The sequence below is a fragment of the Mixophyes fleayi genome, chromosome 3, assembly GCF_038048845.1.
Source record: "Mixophyes fleayi isolate aMixFle1 chromosome 3, aMixFle1.hap1, whole genome shotgun sequence".
NCBI lineage: Eukaryota > Metazoa > Chordata > Amphibia > Anura > Limnodynastidae > Mixophyes > Mixophyes fleayi.
In genome coordinates this window covers 92,285,337-92,312,326 of record NC_134404.1, presented here as the reverse complement: position 1 = coordinate 92,312,326, position 26,990 = coordinate 92,285,337, and the positions used below count along the sequence as shown (strand labels likewise).

At 41.7% G+C, this 26,990-nt stretch overlaps 1 protein-coding gene across 1 annotated transcript; it reads left to right on the top strand.

The window, feature by feature from the left end:
* Positions 1-26,474, top strand: IGSF10 (immunoglobulin superfamily member 10). The gene is made up of 6 exons (XM_075201984.1): positions 1-214; positions 3,742-3,871; positions 8,528-8,918; positions 12,520-17,727; positions 18,262-19,162; positions 23,757-26,474. Exons 1-6 carry the CDS (start codon positions 18-20, stop codon positions 25,663-25,665), a joined length of 8,736 nt encoding a protein of 2,911 aa, XP_075058085.1. The 5' UTR covers positions 1-17; the 3' UTR covers positions 25,666-26,474.
* The last annotated feature ends 516 nt before the right edge of the window (positions 26,475-26,990 follow it).

The following is a 26,990-nucleotide window of genomic DNA, read 5'->3' as shown; positions in this document are numbered from 1 at the left end:
TAAAATAATCATTAAGGATGCAACCAATAGGCAGAAGTGATTCATGTCTACCTGGCTACCTTATCATCCTCTGGCTTTCTGTCCTTCCTGACAACAGCATGGCATGTCCAAAACCCTGTGCCTGTTATGTTCAGACGGAAGTCCACTGCACGTTTAGGTACCTCAATGTCATCCCTAAACAGATCCAAGCTGATGTGGAACGCATCAATTTAGGGTATGTTCAAAAGTCACATATTGTGAAATAAAATAGATGCAAACTTATTTTAAAAAGTTAATGGCCTGTTAAATGTCGATGTTTGACGTATTTTGTGTTAAACTGCACTGTGCATGCCCAGAAACAATCTATACGCCAGAGAAAGCAAGTGTATGCCATTCATCTTCCAGCGCAAAAGACAATAAAGATAGGCTATGATTTCATGGGCGGAATTGGGAGGGGAATAGGAGTATGCACGTAGTTAATGGTCAGTAAGGGCGTGCCAAGCTTTGGGCATCCATAAGGTATGTGTTTTTCCGTCGTATTACTCGCACCAGCTACAGGGCCAGTGTAAGTGCCGGGTGATAATGATGACAGCTGTGTATGCATGCTACAACATGTGTTTGCAATTAGGAGCAACTGTAAAAATGCATTTTATCTACAGTAGACATTAATAGCATACTGATTACTATATTTCATGAAGAGAAAATAAATAAATAAAATAATTTTTTTGTTTAATGGTTTTTCATTAATGTATATATTATTAACAGGTGAGAATAATTTACTTTATTACTGTGCGTTCTCCTAGGACTTTATGTTATATATATGTACTGTACATATTCTGCAGTGTATTATGTTTGCATACCTAGACCCATGTTCACCAAGAGACTTTTCATGAGATCTGCTCTTAGTTGGATACGGACGCACATAAGCCCTATTTACGCTTGCTCTTAAATAACGCACATAAGGTTTGTTTTAGCGTTCCTCAATGAATCAGGCCCAAAGCCTTCAATTCATTTTTGTATCCCATAGTGTATTAAAAAAGCTAGCTATATATTATTGTTAAGCAACCTGGCTATCCAGCTTCTATGGAACCATAAATCTCAGGATGCCCAGACACACTTGTAGTCGCACAACACCATACTTACCAACTTTTGAAAGTTGGCTTCCGGGAGCCTGCCGGGGGAGGTGGGTGCGATTAGGGCGGGGCTCCAAAATTTGCATAATTTTGGACCCGCCCCCCGTGGTGTAATGACGCAAACGCGTAATTTTACAGCAGGGGGCGGGGCCAAACGTCGCAATTCACCGGGAATTTTGGACATAATTCTGCCCACTTCACTAGGAAGTGGGGAGATGCGAGAGATTGCTACACTCTCCCAGGAGTCAGTGAGACTCTCGCGAAATGCGTGAGTCTCCCAGACTGTCCGGGAGAGTTGGCAAGTATGCACAACAGCTGAAAAGCCACAGATTGTATATATTTGTATAACTACAGGTTGCAGCATGACATAACAGCTTCATCATTGTCATCATCATTCCTTTACATAGCGCCACCAATTCCGCTGTGCAGAGAATATTTATCACTTCCATCAGTCCCTGTCCTATTGGAGCTTAGTGAGTTCTGAGCTGATCTCATGTTCAATAAGACTAACTCTTATAGTTAACCACTTCTGTGAATTGCTGCTCCCCTAACAACTTTAGCAATCAATTACGAAAATGTAGAGCATTGGGCAGTAGCAATTATTAAGGAAAGGTGTGAGTTGTCGCCTGCTAAGCTTTTGACGTAAATAATAGCTATGTATTTCTAACCTCAGCCCCGTGGATGTACACATTGTTAGGGACCGTCTCACTGGTGGTCATGAACCATAACCATTAACTTCTCTATTTATTTTCTTAACAACGCACCAGGAGAATTTCAAATACAAGTATGAGAGAATGTTCCTGAAGAAACTAGGGGTCTGCCGCTACTTTAATAACATAAAAGACAACCCCCTCTTGAGAAATAAATAAATAAATGTCTCACAATGAGCTGAATCGATTCTTAAGTGAACAGAGAAAAAGCTAAGAGTTACTAATAATCTCCAGATGTCCACAGTTGGTGTTCTGTGGTCTACCAATAAAAGTAGCCATTTATTTCAGTACTTGTTTCTTGCTGTATATAATATTTCCGTGGTGTAAATCTGAGTGAGGGTTTTAGTCAGCAATATACACTAAAATAACCGACAATCCAATTCCACCTAACGTCGTGTGCATACATTTATTTAGATAATGCTAACGTAACTGTTAAACTGTGCAAGAAATGTTAGTGTACAGGGCAACTTTTTCTTCCACTGCTTAAGGGTGATGTCACACATGGCTCCAAAACACAATAATGCAATTAGAGTAATCTACAAAATGTTGGCAGCCTGACCAGTCTGAAAACATGACGGTATTTACATTCTATATTAACCATTTATTTACATCTAGACATTGATAGAAAACGTCCTGTAGTCTGTTCTGAATTTTATTTCCACACACATCTACAAAAACCACCCAAAACCTGAGATAGAGGAGTATTTAAGAGGTAAGAGCAATGAGGAGCTGATGAGAAAAATTGTGGAAAAATATTACTCAGATGTGTAAAGGAAGAGGTCATTTTGCAGATGCGTCACGTTATAGCGATACATTCTTCAATCTCCAGTTTTATTGAACCATTCCACACTGTATTTGTAAATCTGCATTTCAGAGACTTTATAGTCTATGAATATTGCTGGGATGATTATGGTCAATTCATTCTGCTGTGTGGTGGTGGGGTAGGATGGAGAACAGGTAAAGCCAAATTCTGCCAGCAAAACATGCAAAATGTTTGTCCAAAAATGCAGAATGACGTGAAGATTCTGCAAAACAGTGTTGAAAATTTAATTAATCTCTACCAATCTGCTATAGGTTTTCATTAGATTGACTACACCAGACTGCTAAAGCTGTTAACTGATTAGTTGCTACAGGTTACAGAAACATCATTGCTCTTATTTACTTTATTAAATAAGCCTCACAATGTGTACATCCAGTCTTTAATAAACTTGACTATTCAGTATAGAGATACTTAACAGCACTCTGGACTATCATACAGGCTATGAAACCATACAAAAAAAATAAGGCAGAAGTCCAGTGAAAAAATGAACACTTGTAAAACATGTGATGTATGCAATTTCCCAGAAAAGTTATGAAGTGATTTTCTAGGCATGAGATGTCTCCAAGGTATCCTTTATAGATGACCTCATTCTTCTGGGAGAGAAATACATCAATTTCCTATGCACTATATTCTAGAATACTGTTATTCATCAGGTTTTATTCATTTACTGTATCTGCAATGTAGATCTAGCTCTTTCCATCTGTGCTTGCTACACTCTTCCTTACGCATTTGGGGCAGCACGGTGGTGTAGTGGTTAGCACTTCTGCCTCACAGCACTGGGGTCATGAGTTCAATTCCCAACCATGGCCTTATCTGTGAGGAGTTTGTATGTTCTCCCTGTGTTTGCGTGGGTTTCCTCCGGGTGCTCCGGTTTCCTCCCACACTCCAAAAACATACTAGTAGGTTAATTGGCTGCTATCAAAAATTGACCCTAATCTCTCTCTCTCTCTCTGTCTGTGTGTGTGTTAGGGAATTTAGACTGTAAGCTCCAATGGGGCAGGGACTGATGTGCGTGAGTTCTCTGTACAGCACTGCGGAATCAGTGGTGCTATAAATGGTGATGATGATGATGATGATGATGATCTCTACCTATTTCCAGGTACAACAGCCTGGGCAAGCTAACGGAGAGTGACTTCTCTGGTTTACAGAAACTAGAGCTGCTGATGTTACATAGTAACGAGATCCAGACCATCCATGAGAATGCTTTCAAGGACTTATCTTCATTGCAGGTAAAAAATGTAATATAAAATAAAGTGAAACAAAATACATTTGAAAATAAAAATGCACATTACTTACTGAGCCCATTTAGTAGTAATTTGCATAATTGAAATGAATTATTCTGCGGGTTAAAATCATATGTAATTGCTTTGGTACTATTAATAGCATTGAGGGCTGGGCAAGACAGAGGGAAGGATAGACACAGAGGCATAACTGGCCATTCATGGGCCCCATAGTCACATTTCACAATGGTCCCCATATACCGCCCAACTGTGAAAAACTCACAAATACACATGGAGCTTTGACTAGGATAGCAGGCCCCTCACTGAGCTATGGGCACCATAGCAGCTGCACTCTCTGCTCTTATGGTGGTTGTGCCCTTGGCTAGGTACAGAGGAATGGACAGGTACAGGTGGAATGTGAAGTACGCAGGGCCATCTTAACAGCATTATAGTGAATCGGGGCCCTACCTACACAACCACTCACCCACTTATGTGCAATTAGTACTTAAAAGTTGTTTTTGTTAAGGTCAAAATATGTATACCCAACAGCAAGATTGCATGTACAGATAACAGCTGATACTGAGGTGATTAGTATACCTAAACGTTTTAATAAAGTGGTTCAAGGTTCTGAATATAACTCCCAAAATAATATAATGAAAATTTGGCAAGCCTATGGGGCCACTTTGCTCATAGGGCCCCCAGGTAACTGCCCAGTGTGTCCATGCATTACGAACAGCTGGGGGAGGGGCAGGTACTGAGGGAATGTAAGCAGACAGAGGGAGGGGCAAGTACAGAGGGAATGTAAGCAGACAGAGAGAGAGGGGCAGGTACAGAGGGAATGTAAGCAGACAGAGAGGGAGGGGCAGGCACTGAGGGAATGTAAGCAGACAGAGAGGGAGGGGCAGGTGCAGAGGGAATGTAAGCAGACAGAAAGGGAGGGGCAGGTGCAGCGGGAATGTAAGCAGACAGAGAGGATGGGGCAGGTACAGAGGGAATGTAAGCAGACAGAGAGGGAGGGGCAGGTACTGAGGGAATGTAAGCAGACAGAGAGGGAGGGGCAAGTACAGAGGGAATGTAAGCAGACAGAGAGAGAGAGGGGCAGGTACAGAGGGAATGTAAGCAGATAGAGAGGGAGGGACAGGTACAGAGGGAATGTAAGCAGACAGAGAGGGAGGGGCAGGTACTGAGGGAATGTAAGCAGACAGAGAGGGAGGGGCAGGTGCAGAGGGAATGTAAGCAGACAGAGAGGGAGGGGCAAGTACAGAGAGAATGTAAGCAGACAGAGAGGGAGGGGCAGTTCCAGAGGGAATGTAAGCAGACAGAGAGGGAGGGGCAGGTACAGAGGGAATGTAAGCAGACAGAGGGAGGGGCAGGTGCAGAGGGAATGTAAGCAGACAGAGAGGGAGGGGCAAGTACAGAGGGAATGTAAGCAGACCGAGAGGGAGGGAGAGGTACTGAGGGAGGGGAGGAACAGAGGGAGGGACAGGTACAGAGGGAATGTAAGCAGACAGAGAGGGAGAGGCAGGTACTGAGAGAATGTAAGCAGACAGAGAGGGAGGGACAGGTGCAGAGGGAATGTAAGCAGACAGAGAGGGAGGGGCAGGTGCAGAGGGAATGTAAGCAGACAGAGAGGGAGGGGCAAGTACAGAGGGAATGTAAGCAGACAGAGAGGGAGGGGCAGGTGCAGAGGGAATGTAAGCAGACAGAGAGAGAGGGGCAGGTACAGAGGGAATGTAAGCAGACAGAGAGGGAGGGGCAGGTGCAGAGGCAATGTAAGCAGACAAAGAGGGAGGGACAGGTGCAGAGGGAATGTAAGCAGACAGAGAGGGAGGGGCAGGCACTGAGGGAATGTAAGCAGACAGAGAGGGAGGGGCAGGTACTGAGGGAATGTAAGCAGACAGAGAGGGGGGGGCAGGTGCAGCGGGAATGTAAGCAGACAGAGAGGATGGGGCAGGTACAGAGGGAATGTAAGCAGACAGAGAGGGAGGGGCAGGTACTGAGGGAATGTAAGCAGACAGAGAGGGAGGGGCAGGTGCAGAGGGAATGTAAGCAGACAGAAAGGGAGGGGCAGGTGCAGCGGGAATGTAAGCAGACAGAGAGGGAGGGGCAGGTACTGAGGGAATGTAAGCAGACAGAGAGGGAGGGGCAGGTACTGAGGGAATGTAAGCAGACAGAGAGGGAGGGGCAGGTGCAGAGGGAATGTAAGCAGACAGAAAGGGAGGGGCAGGTGCAGCGGGAATGTAAGCAGACAGAGAGGATGGGGCAGGTACAGAGGGAATGTAAGCAGACAGAGAGGGAGGGGCAGGTACTGAGGGAATGTAAGCAGACAGAGAGGGAGGGGCAAGTACAGAGGGAATGTAAGCAGACAGAGAGAGAGAGGGGCAGGTACAGAGGGAATGTAAGCAGATAGAGAGGGAGGGACAGGTACAGAGGGAATGTAAGCAGACAGAGAGGGAGGGGCAGGTACTGAGGGAATGTAAGCAGACAGAGAGGGAGGGGCAGGTGCAGAGGGAATGTAAGCAGACAGAGAGGGAGGGGCAAGTACAGAGAGAATGTAAGCAGACAGAGAGGGAGGGGCAGTTCCAGAGGGAATGTAAGCAGACAGAGAGGGAGGGGCAGGTACAGAGGGAATGTAAGCAGACAGAGGGAGGGGCAGGTGCAGAGGGAATGTAAGCAGACAGAGAGGGAGGGGCAAGTACAGAGGGAATGTAAGCAGACCGAGAGGGAGGGAGAGGTACTGAGGGAGGGGAGGAACAGAGGGAGGGACAGGTACAGAGGGAATGTAAGCAGACAGAGAGGGAGGGACAGGTACAGAGGAAATGTAAGCAGACAGAGAGGGAGGGGCAGGTACTAAGGGAATGTAAGCAGACAAAGAGGGAGGGAGAGGTACTGAGGGAGGCGAGGAACAGAGGGAGGGGCAGGTACTGAGGGAATGTAAGCAGACAGAGAGGGAGGGGCAGGTACAGAGGGAATGTAAGCAGACAGAGAGGGAGGGACAGGGACAGAGGGAATGTAAGCAGACAGAGAGGGAGGGACAGGTACAGAGGGAATGTAAGCAGACAGAGAGGGAGGGGCAGGTACTGAGGGAATGTAAGCAGACAGAGAGGGAGGGGCAGGTACAGAGGGAATGTAAGCAGACAGAGAGGGAGGGGCAGGTACTGAGGGAATGTAAGCAGACAGAGAGGGAGGGGCAGGTACAGAGGAAATGTAAGCATAGAGAGAGGGAGGGGCAGGTACAGAGGGAATGTAAGCATAGAGAGAGAGGGGCAGGTACTGAGGGAGCGTAGGAACAGAGCGAGGGGCAGGTACTGAGGGAATGTAAGCAGACAGAGAGGGAGGGGCAGGTACTGAGGGGGGGAGGAACAGAGGGAGGGGCAGGTTCTGAGGGAGGGGAGGAACCGAGGGAAGGGTACATACAGTGGTTGGAGCACATACAGAAGGAGAGGCATGTACATCATGTAACAGGGGGCAAGAAGAGAGGTATGTACAAAGAAAGGGACTGGTACAGTGGGGCAGCGGCAGGTACAGAGGAAAGACCTGGTTCCAGAGAGATGTGTATATACATAGGGGGAATGGTAGGTCTTATATACAATGAGAGGGACAAGTACAGAGGGCAGAGGAAAGGGTAGATTAAGATTGTGAAGAAGGTCAAAATAAAAAGAATTAAGAAAAGAGCATGGAGCTAAAGGAGAGAAAGGAAGTTAAAAGGAAAACAAGCCTGCAGGCCTGATACTAGGGCTGTAATGAATCCAGCATGCACTTTGGTTTTCAGACAAAATGCCATGACTTTCAGTTGCATTTGGGGAATAGTTAGGATTCAATGAGCTGAATCCTAATTTTACTATATCTGAACTGAGTAAGACAACTATTATTATAGTATTATATGTGTTATCATTAAAGTTGTCTTAGTTACAAACAGCTATTTTGACTCCTTCTTATTAAGTCTAACAAATCCCAAAACTGATGTCAGTGTTGTGAGGGCGCAGTATTTTACCAACTTATATAAAAGCATAGAAAGCATATATTTCCATCGTCCCAAGGGCCATTACCCCCTGGAAACTGCAAACTTCTGACATGTAGAAACACCATTGAAATAAATGGGTAACACTCCACTAGTAAATAAGTAACAAATGAAAAAGTCTTCCAAAATGTACCCTCCCAATATCTTCAACCAGCTCCACAGCCTGGGCTGGTACCCACTAAAGCAAAAGGGGGGTACCCTAGTACTAAGTACATAATGTGCTAGTGCTAAGTACATAATGTACTGCCATAGAGGCCACATTACTTTTTTTAAGTGTGGTTAATGCTCTGAATGCATTTAAATTAAATAAGCAACGTCCACAAAACCTCACTGCAACTGCATAGATGTAGGGGGGCTAGACAAAGCCAGCCTCCCTCCCCTCGAAGGCGACATCTCCCCCTCCCTGTGACTCCAGCACAGGTCTCTTCTGGATTAGTGCATGTGTAGTGGACACTCAGAAAGGCCCCCACTCTGCTCTTTTGAGAACAGAACGAGGGGCCCTGGTGGCCAGCCCCAAATTCCGCCCCTAAGTAGTATAAAAAATTCTCTCTAATAATAATCCCTTTATATTTCCTAACAGCAGCATAATAAGTCAAATAAACGCATGTAAATTCTGTTTATCACATTTATGTTTCACTCTCTAGGTATTGAAAATGAGCTACAATAAAGTGAAAACTCTCCACAAGAACACGTTCAGTGGTCTAAAGAGTATGGTCAGGCTACACATGGATCACAACAAACTGGAATTCCTGGCCCCAGAATCATTCTACGGTCTAACATCTCTGAAACTGGTGCACTTAGAAGGAAATACACTACGACAGCTGCACACAGACACCTTTGTTACTCTGCGGTACATACAGATATTTAAAACATCATCTATAAAACATATCTATTTGTCTGACAACCAGTTATCATCACTGCCTAAAGATATGTTCCTGTACTTGAATGAATTGGAAGGACTTTACATTTATGGAAACTTCTGGTCCTGCGATTGTAACCTGCAATGGCTCACAGAATGGGGACAGAAATCTAAAGGTATTTCATTCTCAGTTTATAGTAATTTAATACACGTTATGTTAATACATGTGTAACACTTGTAAGTAATATATGTATAAATGGTGCGTTCTGATGTCATAACTTATAATCATGGACCTTTAATGTCTTCACATTAGTACTTATGTATTATAAACAAATCCCAAACTGCAAACTACTATATAAATATTATAAGTCAACTTGAAATAAAGTGGTAGTCCAGTTTTGTACAAACCTTCTTCCTTTTCATATCCCCCCAGGTAACATTTGGGTGGGTGGTACCTGAAGCTGAGAGCTGTATCGTACTGTGAGCTCACAAGTAAGGGGACTCAGTCCTTCCAGTCCTCTTCAATAGAGCTGAATAGAAGCAGTTCCTAGCTTCAGGTAACTGGGGGAGGGCCCCTCAATTTTTTAAGTGAGAACAGGTGAGAAAGACGGTGTGTCATCCAAAATTGGAAACCCCTTTAATGTGGTTTCTATAAAACGTTTGCAGTCTCATGTTTTTAGATGGTTGCAGGGGTCATCGGTGACTTTTAATGTTGTTATAATTTACAGTAGTAAGCCTATGTTCTATATGCTTCCATTTAACAGAATCACAAACTGATAAACAGGGACTGAAACTGACACATACAGGATTTGAACAACAATGTACAACATGCTGTATAGTAGATATTTCAAGAGGATATAAATCAAACATATTCTGCTGTACTAATGTGATTTACACAGAGAGCTGGAGCATTTGTCTAGGGTCTGGGCACCCTATTGTATTCAAAAATCATCTCTTGTTGGTCCATGTGCAGAGCCGGATTTAGACCTCATGGTGCCCTAGGCAAGATATTGGTTTGGGCCCCCCCCCCCAGCCCTCCCCTACACCCCCCACAACCCCCCCTACACCCCCTCTGTGCCCCCCCCCCCTGTCCCCACGCCCTCCCAGCCCCCCAGGAGAATGTAAACAAGTGAATGGAATTTTATTATTTTACAATGAAGGCAGTACGAGAAGTAGCGGTATGGCCTACTACCATATACACCCCACTTCCACCACTGCTTACCTTTCAATTCACACAAATTGTACTTTATCTTTAACTAAACTTAGGTATTAATCATAATTAACATGTCAAGAAACTGCAGTTCATGGTTAGCAAGCCCAGTAATAAAAAAACAGCAGTCTCCTATCACTACCACGTCACAGACTGTCCGCCACTACAGTTACTGACTGCAGCCGTCTACCTACAGAAACATGAAAAAGCGCTGGAATGCAATAATTATGTTAATATGTCAGTCTTCTGCATGAATCCCATAGTGCAACATTTAAACAAGTCAGACCTCATAATATAAATCCCACCAGATTCAGGATAATTGGCAGACTGCCCTGCTCTCTCCTACCTGTTCCCGTCACTTTCACGGTTTGTGGCTGCTGGTGTCTTTAGATCAGCTGCTGCTTGTTTGTATCCTGAAATAATGGATGCCCTATTTGGAAAAAAAATGGGTACAAGAAACTTAGTAAACTACAACCAGCCCCAGTGTTAAATCAATATAGCACTCACATTTTATAAGTAGACCTCCCTCCAGCCAAAACATTAAATTAATAGCATACACATTTAATAAATAGACCTATTTCCCTCCAACCAGCTCCAACATTAAATTAATAGTGTTACCATTAAAAAAATAAACCTATTTCCCTCCCACAAACAGCCCCTCATACACACACATAATATAAATACACTGGCCCCTCACACACACATAATATACATACACTGGCCCCTCACACACACACGTTATATTAATATAAAGGGTGCCTCTTTTCATTTTGAGGTAAGAGGTGTCAGGATTGAGGCAGCAGGTCATGTGAGGGAATAGATAATGAGCACGTGTCATGGGGAATATCAAAGAAAAGATAGTGAGTGTTGTAAGGGTATTGTTGGCTGAAGAGGGGCTATGTGGGAAGCAAGACTTCTAACTCACATGCCCCCCTCAGCCCAGCACCTTCACACATGCCCCCTCTGCCCAGCACCTTTAGCCACACATGCCTCCCCTATGCCCTGCAGCTTCCATCACACATGCCCCCTGTGCCAGAGCAGCTTCCATCACACATGCCCCCTGTGCATCACACATGTCCCCTGTGCATCACACATGCCCCTGTGCCAACGCTGCTTCCTTCACACATGTCCCCTGTGCATCACACATGCCCCCTGTGCATCACACATGCCCCCTGTGCCAGCGCTGCTTCCTTCACACATGTCCCCTGTGCATCACACATGCCCCCTGTGCCAGCGCTGCTTCCTTCACACATGTCCCCTGTGCATCACACATGCCCCCTGTGCCAACGCTGCTTCCTTCACACATGCCCCCTGTGCATCACACATGTCCCCTGTGCATCACACATGCCCCCTGTGCCAACGCTGCTTCCTTCACACATGTCCCCTGTGCATCACACATGCCCCCTATGCATCACACATGCCCCCCTGCCAACGCTGCTTCCTTCACACATGTCCCCTGTGCATCACACATGCCCCCTGTGCCAGCGCTGTTTCCTTCACACATGTCCCCTGTGCCAGCGCTAATTCCATCACACACACTCCCCTTCTTCTTACCTTTTTCTACACGAATGCAGCAAGGAACTGAAAGAAAGCATGGAGCTCCAGCACCGTCTACCATAGACTTTCAGCAGCCCCTGTGCCAACGCTGCTTCCTTCACACATGTCCCCTGTGCATCACACATGCCCCCTGTGCCAGCGCTGTTTCCTTCACACATGTCCCCTGTGCCAGCGCTAATTCCATCACACACACTCCCCTTCTTCTTACCTTTTTCTACACGAATACAGCAAGGAACTGAAAGAAAGCATGGAGCTCCAGCACCGTCTACCATAGACTTTCAGCAGCCCGCCTAACACTATGCACCATGTGACCGCTGCGATCACATGACCCTGTGATTTCATATTGATGTGCCAGGGTACCTACGCTGAAGGAGATCCAGCCACTACCCAGCCTCTACTCCTAGCTCTACCACTGTGCCCCTCACCCGATTCGGCCCCTCCCCCGTCGCGAGTCGGGGGAGGGGCCGACATTTTATTTATTTTTTTCTCCCTTGTCCCCCCCATCTGGGCCCCCAGAGAGCCGCTAGGCCCTAGGCAGGTGCCTAGGTTGCCTAGCGGTAAATCCGGCCCTGTCCATGTGTACTCAGTTTATTAGATCATCACAGCATCAAGATATGAGTGTCATAATATGTGAGATAGGAACCTGTCCACTCATATGATTAAGTTAATGAGGACCGTGTCATTGTCATGGTATCAGAAAGGTATCTGAGACAAGCACGAATACAGAGCCTGACAGATAGCGGAAGGCTCTTATCACATTAATATAGGAAGACTGGTGTGTCAAACACATCCCTGAATGAAGCAGTGTTTCTGGCCTTACACATTAGGACAGATGGATCAACAGGAACATAAAAGTAAAGCGGCTTATTGCAAGCCTTTTGTTGGAAAATGCGGCTAAGATTTGTTGGAAGACACATAACTTGTGTTTAAGAAATTGAGAAGTTATTTCTCTTAAATAAATAATATATAAAACTACTCTTTAACCACTTTTTGCATTTTTCTTCCCATAGACGTAATCAAATGCAAGAGAGATCGTTCAGGACAACAATGTCCACTTTGCTTTAGTCCGAAAAAGAATAAAGGGAAGTCTTTATATGAAATATCATCTCAAGATCTTGCTTGTGTCAAGCCAACAATAGACAACATCTTCAAAGTAAAAAATGTGACCACTCCAGAAGAAGGCAGTTTTACTGCTATATCAGCCAAAGATTTGGCGCCACCAATAGGATCTCTCATCCTAAATATGACAGACCAGTCTGGGAATGAAGCAAACTTGGAATGTAGCGTCCACAGACCAACCAAATTGTCTCAAATCACATTAGATAGAAAGGAAGAATACACAATAATGAGGACTACATTTTCCTCCTTTCTAATATGTAACATAGATTATGATTATATTCAAAAGTTATGGGGAATATTAGCGATGTACAGTGATTCTCCAATGAAACTCAAGCGAGACCTTTTGCTTACAAAGACACCTTTCATTAGTTACAAATACAAGCAAGTGGGTTCTGGTGATGATACCTTCACTGACATTGAAGCAGAACTTAGAGCGGAACCAAACTGGCTGATGCAGGACTTGGTGACATTACAACTGGATAGAACGGCTACAACCCTCAGCACACTACATATTCGGTACTTCACAGATATCTATGTTACAATTCCAAATTCTGTTGAAAACCCACGGAAAAACAGCTGGGTTATGATTCACAAGAGCAACCAGACACAAACTGAATATGCTGCAATCATTGGAGAAACGGTGGAGATGCATTGTCAAGTTGTGGGTGAGCCAGCACCAAACATTGAATGGCTTCTCCCTGATGGAAGTAAGATTAAAGCTCCATATATGAGCAAAGAGGGAAGGATTACAATTACAGAAAATGGAAAGTTTATATTAAAGGCAGCTGATAGCTTTGATAGCGGGGTTTATCATTGTATTGCTACAAATGACGGTGACGCAGATGTGCTTACATTTAGAATTACTGTGGTAAGCACTGAAGTAGAGGAAGAAGCTGTCAATGGAGCTGAACTTTTAGTGAATAATGGGGATATGCTCTATCTCCCATGTGGTTCAAAAGGAGTTCCTGATGCATCCGTTAGCTGGATATTACCAGACCACTCTGTACTCCATGAGGCATCAAGGAATAAACTTATTTTCTCCAATGGGACATTAAAAATCCAAGACATAACACAGAGAGAGCGAGGATATTTTAGATGTTTAGCGGCTAATCAGTATGGCCTTGATGTACTGACACACAGAGTAATGGTGAAAGATAGAAAAATGCTCCATAAAAAAATACAGCTAGATCAAATCGAGGATAGAAATGGTGAAGGATCAGGCAATGAAGACATTAAAGAAAACAACCACTCGGTCACAGGAAAAGCCATTGGATATAAAAAGTTCCCTGCTACACGCGTAGCTACCAAACCTGATGGTCAGGGAAATGAGAAAACGCTGCTTCAGAGAAGAAATAGAATAAACCAACGACTTAGGGGATATCGGAGGCAATTTTCTCAGGGCACAAGAAGAATTGATCCCCAGCGCTGGACAGAGATCTTACAAAAGACCAAACAGAACTCAATTAACAACAAAATATTAACTCAAGTCATAGACAGTTCACCCAAAGAAGAAAGTGAGGTAGAAAGGGAGTCTGGTGAGGTAGAAGAACCATCTGGAGAAGAGCTACTTCCAGTGGATGAAAAGTTTTTGGTAATATCAGAAAAATACTCATCTGTAACAATGTTGAATGCAATACCTACAGTGCCTGCAGTCACAGACTCTAATACACCTTTACGGACTACAAAGGCAATATCTGTAACACCAACGAAAAACATTATTGACAAAGATAAATTAGATATGCCGAAGATAAATACAGACATGATAGTGAGCAGTCCAGAGCTAACTACATCAGAATATTTAACCACTGTTACAAATCCTCATTATTCTGACACTATGCCACATACTACTACCATCTATAGTAGTGTGAAACCAACCACTTTGAGCACCTTAAACACATCAGTAGTAGCAATTCCAGAACCACCACTTCCTACAGGCATGCAGTATTTGACATCCAGACATGTGACAACCAACTCTATACTGAAATATTCTATTACCTTACCTGGCAGACTCAAATCTGATAGTCATGACTATACCACCGCATTCAACTCATTAACTGCAACCCCACAAATTGTTATTACCAGTCCAACTGCTATCAGCAGTCCACGTTATACTACAACAAAAGACCTTCCAACCACTTCCACAACTGCACCCAGTGAGTTTCACTATACAGCTCAGAATAACATTACAGAGGCAGCAACTATGGAAAATGAGCTGCAAGTTACAGCTCAGTTTGACATCGCCAACCCTGTTACTACATCTGGTTATTTATACAGCCTATCAGAAGATGTTATTACTAGCCCACCATCAGAAATGAGCTTTATCAGTAGTACCCCTCCAAATGTCATCACTAACCCAACAACAGCATCTTCAGATTTCTCTGCTACACCACGAAATGTGTTTTCACACCCACCAACTACATCTAGTTATCTTCGCGTAACATCTCAGAGTATCCTTAGCAAGTCACAACTTCTAGTAAAACTCTTTCCTCCATCCACGAGCCCAACTACTGGAAGTCCACTGTTTTCTTCAGAGCCACCAGTTACACATAAAGATATTTCAAATACCCCAACATCTCCTAAACAATTCATATTAACAGGTATTCCAAATTCAGATATTTCATTTGCTACACCAAACACTAAAAGAAAAATGACCCAACAAAACATTGCTTCAACTCCACAAAGCATTACTGGTAATTTTGTTCTAGGTAACTTACCGACAACTTATGGAAAATACAATTTACCGCTCTCTACATCTGAACATGGGTCAGAAAATTTGTCTGAAAATCAACTTTCTACTCAAACACAATTGCAAGACACAAAGATCCCACAATATTCAGTAGCGAGAGGTGAAGTAGAAGAAGGAAATGTTATTAGTATTGATTCTTCAACAAAGTCAAGCACAAAATTGTTTCTTTCCCAAACTGAAATTGGCCCAATCTACTTTCACAGCACCCAAAAAATAATTTCACCAGGGCTGCCAGCTGGCTCAACCATCATTACCCATCAACAGATTCAGATAGTGAAAGATGTGACACCATTGGTGCCAACTCTAAGGCGGTATGGTCGTAGAAAAATCAACGGAAGAAGACGTATCATAAGGCCGGATCGTATTCCAAATGTTAGAGCCCATCAATTTAAATTTGGAAAACTAGACAATAGTGAGGTCACAACGGCTCAAACTACAGTTTCTCAGATTAATAAACAAAAACAGTTGTCATATAGTACCATACCTTCAAGTACATATGTTCCTTTACCGACTAAAGTGTCTTCTATTACAGCTCCAGAGACTCTGGATGGAAAACAGTCAACCACTCAGGTTACTACAAGATTCAAAACCATTGATAATACAGAAATAGCAACAAATGCTTATGTTACATCCCAACCTATGACTCAAAAAATTCCTCAAATCAGCACTGTAGGCATGTATGTTTTGGATAAAATCCAGGTGGGTGAGAGACATACAAAAGATGTGGCAACACATATACCAACAACAAGTCATGTAGTTGGAAACGAAGAATCATTGAGATCCACCTCTGCTCAATCCACCACCAAACCTCGGCCTGCCTCTAAAATAATTAGAAGAAAAATTCCTTGGCATAGACTGTTTGCTAACAGTCAGATAATGCATAGGGAGATACTTAAGAAGCTTAGAATAAGTACTCAGCTATTATCTGCAATTACTACTCCACTTCCATCCCAACCAGCAGTTAGTAAGAGTTATACTACCACAACTGTATCAAACCTCTCTACAGACAGTAATTCAAAGGCAAATACTAACACACCTTTAGTAATGGCAGAAAGCACATTACATATTAATCCAATGAATTCTAAACCCACATCCACTACAGTTCATCCAACCAGTGCTAAATTGGCAACAACTGTGATTCAACTCACCACTGCTAAAGCAACAGCCATTACAGTTTATCCAGCCAGTGCTAAAGCAGCAACCAGTGCTAAAATGGCAACAACTGCAGTTTATCCAACTAGTGCTAAAATTGCACCGATAGAAGGTTATCCGGCCAGTGCCAAAGCAGCAACAACTGTAGTTTATCCAACCAGTCCAAGTCTTGCAATAACTGTAATTCAGCCAACCAATTCCAATGCTGCTGCTTATTCAGCAAGTACTATTGTTGAAACAACTTCCAAAGATTTAAATTTCATCTCTGATAAAAGTGCTATGTCTACAACACCAACACCAGTACCGTCTGTTACAGCTGATAGCATAGGGAGACAAAGGTTCCTGAAAAGAAAAAGACTGCGGACAAAAAATATTATGCGCACCTCAGAATTGCAAAACATTTGGAGGTCAACAAATGCCAAAATGTCAACTACACCTCCAGAGAAAACTACCAAGGCTCATACAATTACTCCAACACCCAAACCCGCAGTTACAGGTGCACAAACAACAAGAATGTTTGATTTAGAAAATAATATTCCTCAAACTACTGTGAAAAAACATTTCTGGAGTAATACATCAAAGGCTCCTAAAATGTCATTGCAACCATCCCATACAATGAATGGCATTAATACATTAACGACTCCTTACCGAGAGACTTATGATAATAATTATATAACCACATCTGACCAAGCACTAAACAGAAAAAATCACTTTAAACAGCAATTTGTCACTACACATAAAGCAAAAACATCCTCATCATACAAGCCAGATACTATAACAAGTAGACCATCACTGCTATCAGTTACTGCTAAAATCATCGCCAGTGCAACTGACCTATCACCCATAATGAGCCCAAGCACAGTCCAACCTCCGGCTGTATCTGGAAAGAAGATGTCTCATACTGTGGATAACAGGCCTGATCCAAAAGCACCCCAGAGAAATGTACATGTAATAGCACGTGTTCCAAGTGTACTGAACAAACCAGCACAGTATAACCCCTCTTCCACAACAGCACAACATATAGGCAAGAAAACTTCTGACCAGACTACAGAAATCCCCTCCAACAATATCGGCTCAAAGCCTCGTATTATGGGTGGTAGAGCTGCAAGTTTCACAGTCCTTGCTAATTCAGATGCCTTTATTCCATGTGAGGCCACTGGAAATCCAGCACCCAACATACTGTGGACAAAAGTGTCTTCAGGTAAGGCTAATAACCCATTATTGTGCAGAGTGCAGTTGGAATTATGCTATTTTATAGAAAAGCAATAGTAGCGTAATGCATTTTCTATTAATGTAATGAGGAATGATAATAGTAAATACAATATTGAGACACATTAAGGTTTTTGTGTACTATTTTTTTTAGGAATTAGATATAACAAAGCTCTGTACAAAAACGGAGCACAGGTGACAGAGGTTCTTGTTGTAGGAGTAGGGAAGGAAGTGGCACAACAGGCCCTATGGAAATGATTAATATCATTACTATGCATCTACGTGTTCACTTCTCCCCACCTCCTCCGCCCATACTGCCCTCCAGACCCATGTACAAAGCAGCCGTCTGAACGCAAACATGGAGGAAAGTGTGGAATTTTTTTCTTTTTCAATATGGAGACAAAACAGTGCTCCATGGGTGACTGATTGTTATCATCCCTGGTCTGTTTTACTGTAGTATTTGTCATAGCTTTTTGCTTAACAACTTATTTTTGACAATTAAAAAAAAAACTTTCTTCTTTAACAGGGACTTTTGTGTCAAAGGCAAGACGGGGGAACAAGATGGAAGTTTTCACGAATGGTACACTCTCCATCACCAGTGCTAGTGTCCAGGATCGTGGGCAATATCTTTGTGTTGCTAATAACCAGTATGGCTCAGACCGACTACTTGTCACACTTTCTGTTATAACATACCCTCCTAGGATCATACAGGGCAGATCAAGAGAGATTACAATACACTCGGGCAGTTCTATAAATGTAAAATGCCAGGCAGAGGGTAGACCTTTCCCCACTATTACCTGGATTCTGGCTAATGAGACCATTGCATCTGAGAAGTCTGACAATAACCACAAAGTTTTTGTGCATTCAGATGGCACACTCACAATTAGAGAAGTGACTATATATGATCGTGGGATTTATAAGTGTTTAGCTACTAACATAGCTGGGGCTGATACATTTACAGTAAAGATTCAAGTAATTGCTGCTCCTCCAGTTATTTTAGAAGACAAAAGACAGACAGTTCTAGTACATCCTGGGGAGAATGTAAAACTTCATTGCACGGCAAAAGGAAATCCTCACCCAAGTGTTCATTGGGTTGCATTTGATGGTACAAAAGTTAAACCTTTGCATTATGTTAATGCAAAGCTGTTCCTATTCTCCAATGGAACCCTTTACATAAGAAATGCAGCCTCCTCAGACAATGGAAACTATGAGTGTATAGCGACGAGCTCTACTGGCTCTGAAAGAAGAGTCGTCAATCTCAAGGTGGAGCAAAGTGATACCATTCCTAAGATTATCCAAGCATCTCCAAAATCCACAGAAATGAATTTTGGTGACACACTGATGCTAAACTGTAGTGCAACTGGCGAACCAAATCCAAAGATAATATGGAGATTACCATCAAAAGCAGTGGTGGATCAGTGGCACAGGTAAGATTTTTTTTTTATGTTATATCACTTTATAATAGTATAGAGGAATTAAACATAAATCACTGTTTTCTTACAGATGATACTTTACTTTTAACATTAATACAATTGACTATATTTTTAAGTAGAGTTATTACACTTAGCCCCTCAACTCATGAAAGGCCTCACAAAAAGCACACAGAGATACAAAATCAGATATCATACAGTTTGACATTGTAATGGAATAAGATAACAATACATCTTTGAATTGATTTTTTATTATCAGCCTTTACAGGCACAGGGCCTGTTTCATGAAATACACGCATACGTCTGTTTTATAACGCATGAATTTGGGCAAACGTATGCACAAATTCAAGAAAGAGTGAATGTAGGTCTGCTCAGCTCTACTACTCAAACCACTGCAGGATACGTCCAATACCTATGTGAAATATAAATTCGCAAAAGAATCCACAGGAAAAGAAAATGTAATTAATGTCACCTGTTAATAATATAGGCATTAATGATAAAACAGTAAAAAAAATAGCATTTTTTTTCCCCATGAAATACATTTATTAGGATTTTCTTAATGTTTGCTGAACATAAAATACATTTTTACAGTTGCACCTGATTGCAAACACATGTTATAACATTCATACGCAGCAATCATCACTAGTAATCAGGACTTAAACTAGCCATGTAGCTGGAGCAAGAGATACGGTAGAACACAAGTAACTGTAAGTTGCCCAAAGCTTGAATCGGACATGGTTGTGTGCGCTGAAGTTTGGCACGCCCTTACTGTACATTGACCTCGGATGTACGGCCTTTCCTCGCCCGCTCCCAGAAATCACAAGTTGCAGTAAGTTTCATTTGTGTACATAGATGAATTGAGCGTTGCTGTGTATAGTTGCGTATGGTACAGTTCTGGGCATGTGCAGATTAAATTTGTGGATTATACACACAAAATCGGCATTTACGTTCCTTTATAAATCAGGCCCACAGTGTTCTATCATAGAACATGGTGTAAAAACTGCAAGAGTTCATTTCCTGATCACGTGTGTGACCCAGTAACAAAAATTCAAGTGAGAAAGAGTTAAAGACTAGAATTAATCATCTATTCCACATTGTCTAGCATGTTAGAGCAAATGTTTACATATCTTTTATTAAAAAAAATATGTGTTTATATACAATAATATTAGTGACCCTGGCATAAAAGCATATGTTAAGCTATCCATATATGTAATAATTTTGTTGTCCATTTTACACCAGATTGCCAGACATAGCTCTCTGTGTGAGCCCTATACAACCAGTGACTCAGATTAAAGTCTGATCAAATGGATTTTGAATGGGAATGCAGGGAAATGCTATCACCCAGTGACCAATACATTTATATGCATACATCAAGCAGATACCATACTTATTGGACATCATGCCCAACACACAAGTGACTAATTTGGACATAGATTAAGTTATTTAGCCCTCAGACTAATAATTCTGTGGATTTGATCAGTTTTGTATCTATAGCTAGACATTTGAAGAATGAAACTCATCTGGTAACATAGCATGAAAGACTATTATTCTCATACCTAAACAATAGCAATCATTTTGCAATTGCAGCCAATATGGCTTGAGCATCTACAGCAATGATACACTTCGGGAACCACATGGGAGGCCCTCTACCCTTCAAATGGGCCGCACATTACTCTTAATCTTAGTAATGAGTTAAAACAATGCATTTAATGGAAGAAAAGACATAGATCTGTATGGACATATCAGAAGGTATTTTAAACAAGTGTTACAATCTAAAACAAGTAAATCTAACAATAAAGTAAGAAGGAGCTAGGAGGAGCAGATGAAGGTACGGGGGGATGCATGCGGCCATAGGTCCATCTGTTGCCAATAGTTGATCGACAGGACCTGCTTCCTGAGTCACAGCAGATGATTAGATTTACCTCTTGTTATTGTTGTTTAACTTTCTTTAAATAATATCGTTCCACAATGGCCTTTAGCATAAACAATGACTTTATGGCGCCATACAAACAGTTTAATAGAAAAAAATGTACTGTATTCTGTAGGATTCACATGTCTATCAATTTACAATAGGGCTTTTAGTATTTCTGGCTTCTGATAGCTCATTTAGGGCTGCTTATTAGGACAAGATTCCAGGTGATGTCACATTGTGATGTTACTGGCACTTTCTCTTACAATCAGGGGTGCTTTATCCACCCTCACTCATCTTAAGGGAAGAATGATAGGGAATAATATGAGAGTAGAGAAGGCATATGTGATATATGCCCTGGCCAATCTCTCCTTGTCAAACATGCAGCTCCCTTCCACACCATCATTCCTCCCTTGACCCATGACCCAACCCCACACGGTCCTACTTGCTGCATTGCCTGCTAGAGCAGGCTTTTGGTCTTCACAGCAGATCACACTTCTGCTGCTCTATGTGGGAATACTATGCAGCATGCCAGTGACTCCCTCTGAAAATGTCAGCAATGCTCTGCACATCATGGAGTAGCAGTGTTCGCTGTATAGTGCAGTGCAGCACTTTGACCCCTAATCCACTGAACATTGCAGCAGGATAAGAGCTGCTGGCAGGGATGCATTGTGAGAGCAGTGTGAATGAGGACATTCCTCCATAATATACCATACTGTACCTGCAGTCAGGACAAAGTGACTAGGACGGACAGTATTAAAAAATCAGGACAGTCCCACCGTAATTAGGAAAGGTGGCAGATTGAGCTGCTCTCGCCTACCTGTTCTTGCAGATTTCACTACCTGCTTCTGCTGGTGTCTTAAGCTCTGTTGCTGCTGGCATGCTGGAACCCTATTATTCCCCTTATAGAAAGCCAAGCAACAAGTGAACACTCTAGACCTCCTAATGCTCAACCAGCCACAACATTAAATAAATAACACACACCTTTTATAATATGCCTCCTTCTCCCCAACTAGCCCCTTATTAAATAGAGGATCAACATTGCATTGTTAGCTCCTACAATATATGAATAGCCCTCATCAACCTCACATTACATTAATAGCCCCTGCTTTAAACAAGGAGAGAGCCCATATTAAATTAATAGCCTACCTGCTGGTATATTAAATTAATAGCCCCCCACCAGCCCTCACATTACATAAATATTCATTATTTCACAGATTACTATTCACTAATTTATTTACATGGTTCTCACATTCTTAATTCCTTTGTAGAGTGTCAGAATATAGAAATATAGAATTTGACAGCAGATAAAAACCATTTGGCCCATCTAGTCTGCCCATTTGTAACCTATGCTAACCTTAAACCATATTTGATCCTTAGTTCTTTGTAATGATATCCTTATGTCTATACCAAGCATTTTTAAATTGCTCTACTATATTAGCCTCTACTGCTTCTGATTGGAGGCTATTCCACTTATTCATTACCCTTTCTGTGAACTTTCTTCAAAATTCCTCTGAACCTAATTCCTTCCAGTTTCAGTGCATATCCTTGTATTCTAATACTTCTCTAACTTTGAAGAATGTTTCCCTCCTGTACCTTGTTAATACTGTTGATATATTTGAAAGTTGCTATCATGTCCCCCCTTTCCCTTCTCTGCTTCAAATGATACATATTAATACATTTTAGCCTTTCCAAGTACATTTTGTGATGTAGGCCATGCACCATTTTAGTTGCCCTTCTTTGTACAGCCTCTAATGTATTTAAATCATTCTGTACATATGGCCTCCAGAACTGAACACAGTATTCTAGATGAGGCTGTACAAATGACCTATACAGTGTCATTATTACTTCTTTTTCTGCTACTGATTCCTCTCTCTATGCAACCAAGCATCTGACTTGCCTTTCTCATTGCTTTGTTACATTGCTTACCTGCCTTTAAGTAATCTGAAATAATGATTCCTAGATCCATTTGCTCTTCAGTAGTTTCCATTATGGTGCTTTTAATGCTATATTTAGCCTTTGGGTTTTTGAGACCCAAGCGCATGATTTGCATTTTTGGCATGTAGTTGCTACACTCTTGACCATTCCTGTAGTCAACCTACATCATCAATCTTTTGTTTTACCCCTCCTGGTGTCTACCCTGTTGCATATCTTTATGTCATCTGCAAAAAGGCATATTGGATACTGACTGGGAATGGATCAGATATTGTGGTGGGTGTGACTTTATGATTGCATGTAGGGGGCCCCATCATAATTTTACAAGGGGGCTCAGACATTTCTATTTATGCACCTGCTCAGGTGAATCATTTTTGTTTTATGTTGAATCAATTCTTAGTTGACAAAAATAGCTTATTTTTTATGACTGTTGATGACATGAATTTATCAATTGGGACATAGAATGGTCTTTTTCACTACAGCCGCATTTCCAAAACTCAGTCCTCATGGCCCCCTAACAGTGCATGTTTTCCATATCCCCTTGCTGGAGCACAGGTGTATTTATTACTGTTTGACACATTCTAATTATAGCACCTGTGGCTCTGTTACCTGAGGACTAGGTTTGGGAAACACTGCACTACGGTATAGGTTTAGCTTTTTATATCGGTAATATAAGTTAATGCCAGCATTTATATAAAAAATGCATTACAATAAAACGATTTTAACAATTTCTCTTATGCTTTTCAGAATGGGGAGTCGTATTCAAGTATTTCCGAATGGTACGCTCATTGTCCAGTCTGTAAATGAAAAAGATGCCGGAGACTATTTGTGTGTAGCAAGAAATAAAATGGGAGATGATGTCATTCTAATGAAGGTCAGCATAACTATGAAACCAGCTAAGATAGTTCAAAAACAGCACCTCTCAAAGCAAGTTCCATATGGAAAAGACTTCAAGGTAGACTGCAAGGCTTCAGGATCTCCATTGCCAGAAATATCCTGGAGTTTACCAGATGGCACAGTGATAAACAATATCCTTCAAGCTGATGACAGTGGTAGGCGGAAACGTAGATATGTCCTCTTTGACAATGGTACGTTGTATCTCAACAAAGTAGGGATGTCTGAAGAAGGAGATTATACATGCTATGCAGAAAACACGTTAGGAAGGGATGAGATGAAAGTACATATTAGTGTTGTAACAGCTGCTCCACGCATTAAACTCAATCCAAAAACAAAGTTTCAAGCAAGAGCTGGGGCTAGTACAGTTCTGGATTGTGAAGCTATCGGAGAGCCAAAACCAAAAATATTCTGGCTGCTTCCATCAAGTGATATGATTGCAATGTCCCATGATCGTTACATATTGCACGACAATGGATCTTTGTCAATCACAAAAGTCAAACTAATAGATGCTGGAGAATACATGTGTGTGGCACGTAATCCTGCAGGAGATGACACAAGACTTCTGAAATTAGATGTTCACTCAACACCACCTGTTATAAATGGTTTATATACAAATAAGACAATAATTAAAGATTCTGCCTTAAAACACTCTAGAAAATTAATTCACTGTAGTGCTGAAGGAACACCTCCTCTTCAAATAATGTGGATCATGCCTGATAACATATATCTAACCGCTCCTTACCATGGCAGCAGGATTGTGGTACACAAGAATGGGACTCTGGAAATTCGGAACGTAAGGCCATCAGATACAGCGGATTTCACTTGTGTTGCTCGAAATGATGGTGGTGAAAGTATGTTGGTGGTTCAGTTGGAAGTTCTTGAAGTGCTTAGAAGACCAATGTTTAAAAATCCATTCAATGAAAAGATAATCGCCAAACCGGGCAAAATGGCAATACTTAACTGTTTTGCTGATGGGAATCCTACTCCAGAAATAATATGGCTTTTACCAAATGGCACAAGATTTTTAAATGGGCAAGGGTATGCAAAATATTATGCAGGAACCAATGGAACGTTCATTATTTACAGTCCTTCCAAAGATGATGCAGGCAAATATCGTTGTGCAGCAAGAAATAAAGTGGGCTACATAGAGAAGCTAATCGTTTTGGAGGTTGGTCAGAAACCTAATATTCTGACACATCCAAAAGGACCAATCAAGAACATATTTGGTGAGACATTGTCTTTACATTGCCTTTCTGATGGAATACCAAAACCCAGAGTCATCTGGACTCTGCCAAGTGGATTTGTAATAGACAGGTCTTCTGTTAATGGGAAATACCTGTTACTTGAGAATGGCACATTGGTAATTCAAGAAACCACCATACATGATCGGGGAAACTATTTGTGTAAAGCCAAAAATAATGCAGGGGAAGCATCCATTAGTGTACCTGTTATGATTGTAGCCTATCCTCCAAGGATTACAAGTAAACCCCCACAAAACATTCATACAAGAGCAGGATCTCCTGTACATTTCAACTGCATGGCTATTGGAATACCGAAACCAGAAATAACTTGGGAGTTACCTGACTTATCAGTATTAACAACAGCTAGTAAAGGACGACCTATGGGGACTGAGCTTCTTCATCCACAAGGAACATTAGTTGTACAGAAACCAAAAAGTTCAGACTCTGGGATGTACAGATGTATCGCTAAGAACCCCCTTGGTACAGACAGCAGCTTAACATATTTAAAAGTCATCTAAACAAAGAAAGTGTCAGAGAAGTAAACACTCCAGTATATATGTATGCATCTGAAAAGACATTAAACGGCAGTAGAGACAGGTAGTGTACAGTTTTGCATTTTGATGTTGGATTTTTATCACCAACTACATAAAGAGGAGAACTTTTCCATGGCACTTTTCTGCAGTCTCTTTTACAATTAAACTGTGAAAACAAAAAAGAATTGCATTCTAAATAATATATATACACATATGTATAATATATTTGTATTCAAAATTATACAGTGAATAATTATTATTTTTCCATTATATGTCTTTACAAAGAAGGCAGACAGTACTCTTATTTTTTTTAAAAAAGGTCATATCATCAATAAAATAGAAAAACAATTAAGAGCTCTAATAATAATTTCCAGTTTGTACAATTTAATTATTATTGCAAATGCAGTTTTAGTAACATTTTGCATTATGACAGAGCTGTTTTATATTTTTCAAATAACATATTCATTAGCAATAGGATGAAAATAATAAAATAATGCTTTATTATAAATAATAAAGCTTTATTTACATACTGCTGAAACAGGAGCTATACGGCAGTGCAAGGGTTAATTTATTCTATATATTTTTTTGCCATGGTTTATAGCAAATAGTCAACAGGGTCCAAACTATCTTCTAACATAGATTACTAAAACCACCAGTTTGTCTTTAGTGTTTTGGTATTTTATCATTTCTAAATCTTTATATGAACAAAGAAAATTGAAAGAACTGTTGAGCATTCTGTGTAATGCAAGGTAACTGAACCACAGAATGTGCAATAAAGTCTACCCCATCTGTAATGTTTTGTCTTTTTCTATTACGCTCGGCCAATGACCGCCACCTCTCCTCCACTCTTATCACCTCTTCCCACTCCAGAATCCAAGACTTTTCCCATGCAGCCCCCCTTCTCTGGAACGACCTCCCTCGTTCCATCCGTTTCTCTCCTACTCTGTGCTCCTTCAAATGTGCACTCAAAACTCACCTCTTCCTCAAAGCCTACCAACCATCTACTTAACCCCATCTCCTCCCTTTAGCTCGTCCTCCCTTCTCTCATCTTGCCTCAACTGGCTCCTCTTGTGCCTGGTCTGTTTACCCTCCCTTAGGATGTAAGCTCGTATGAGCAGGGCCCCCTCCCCTCTTGTCTCCATACCTGTTCTTCTGCTCCGTCTTTACTGCATATGACTGGCTGGAGTTTCTGAAGTATTGGTACTTTTTGTTCATTGTTCTGTATGGTTTCACTCTGTATAGTCTACTGTTAGTAATGTGTGCGGCGCTGCGGATACCTTGTGGCGCCTAACAAATAAATGATAATAATA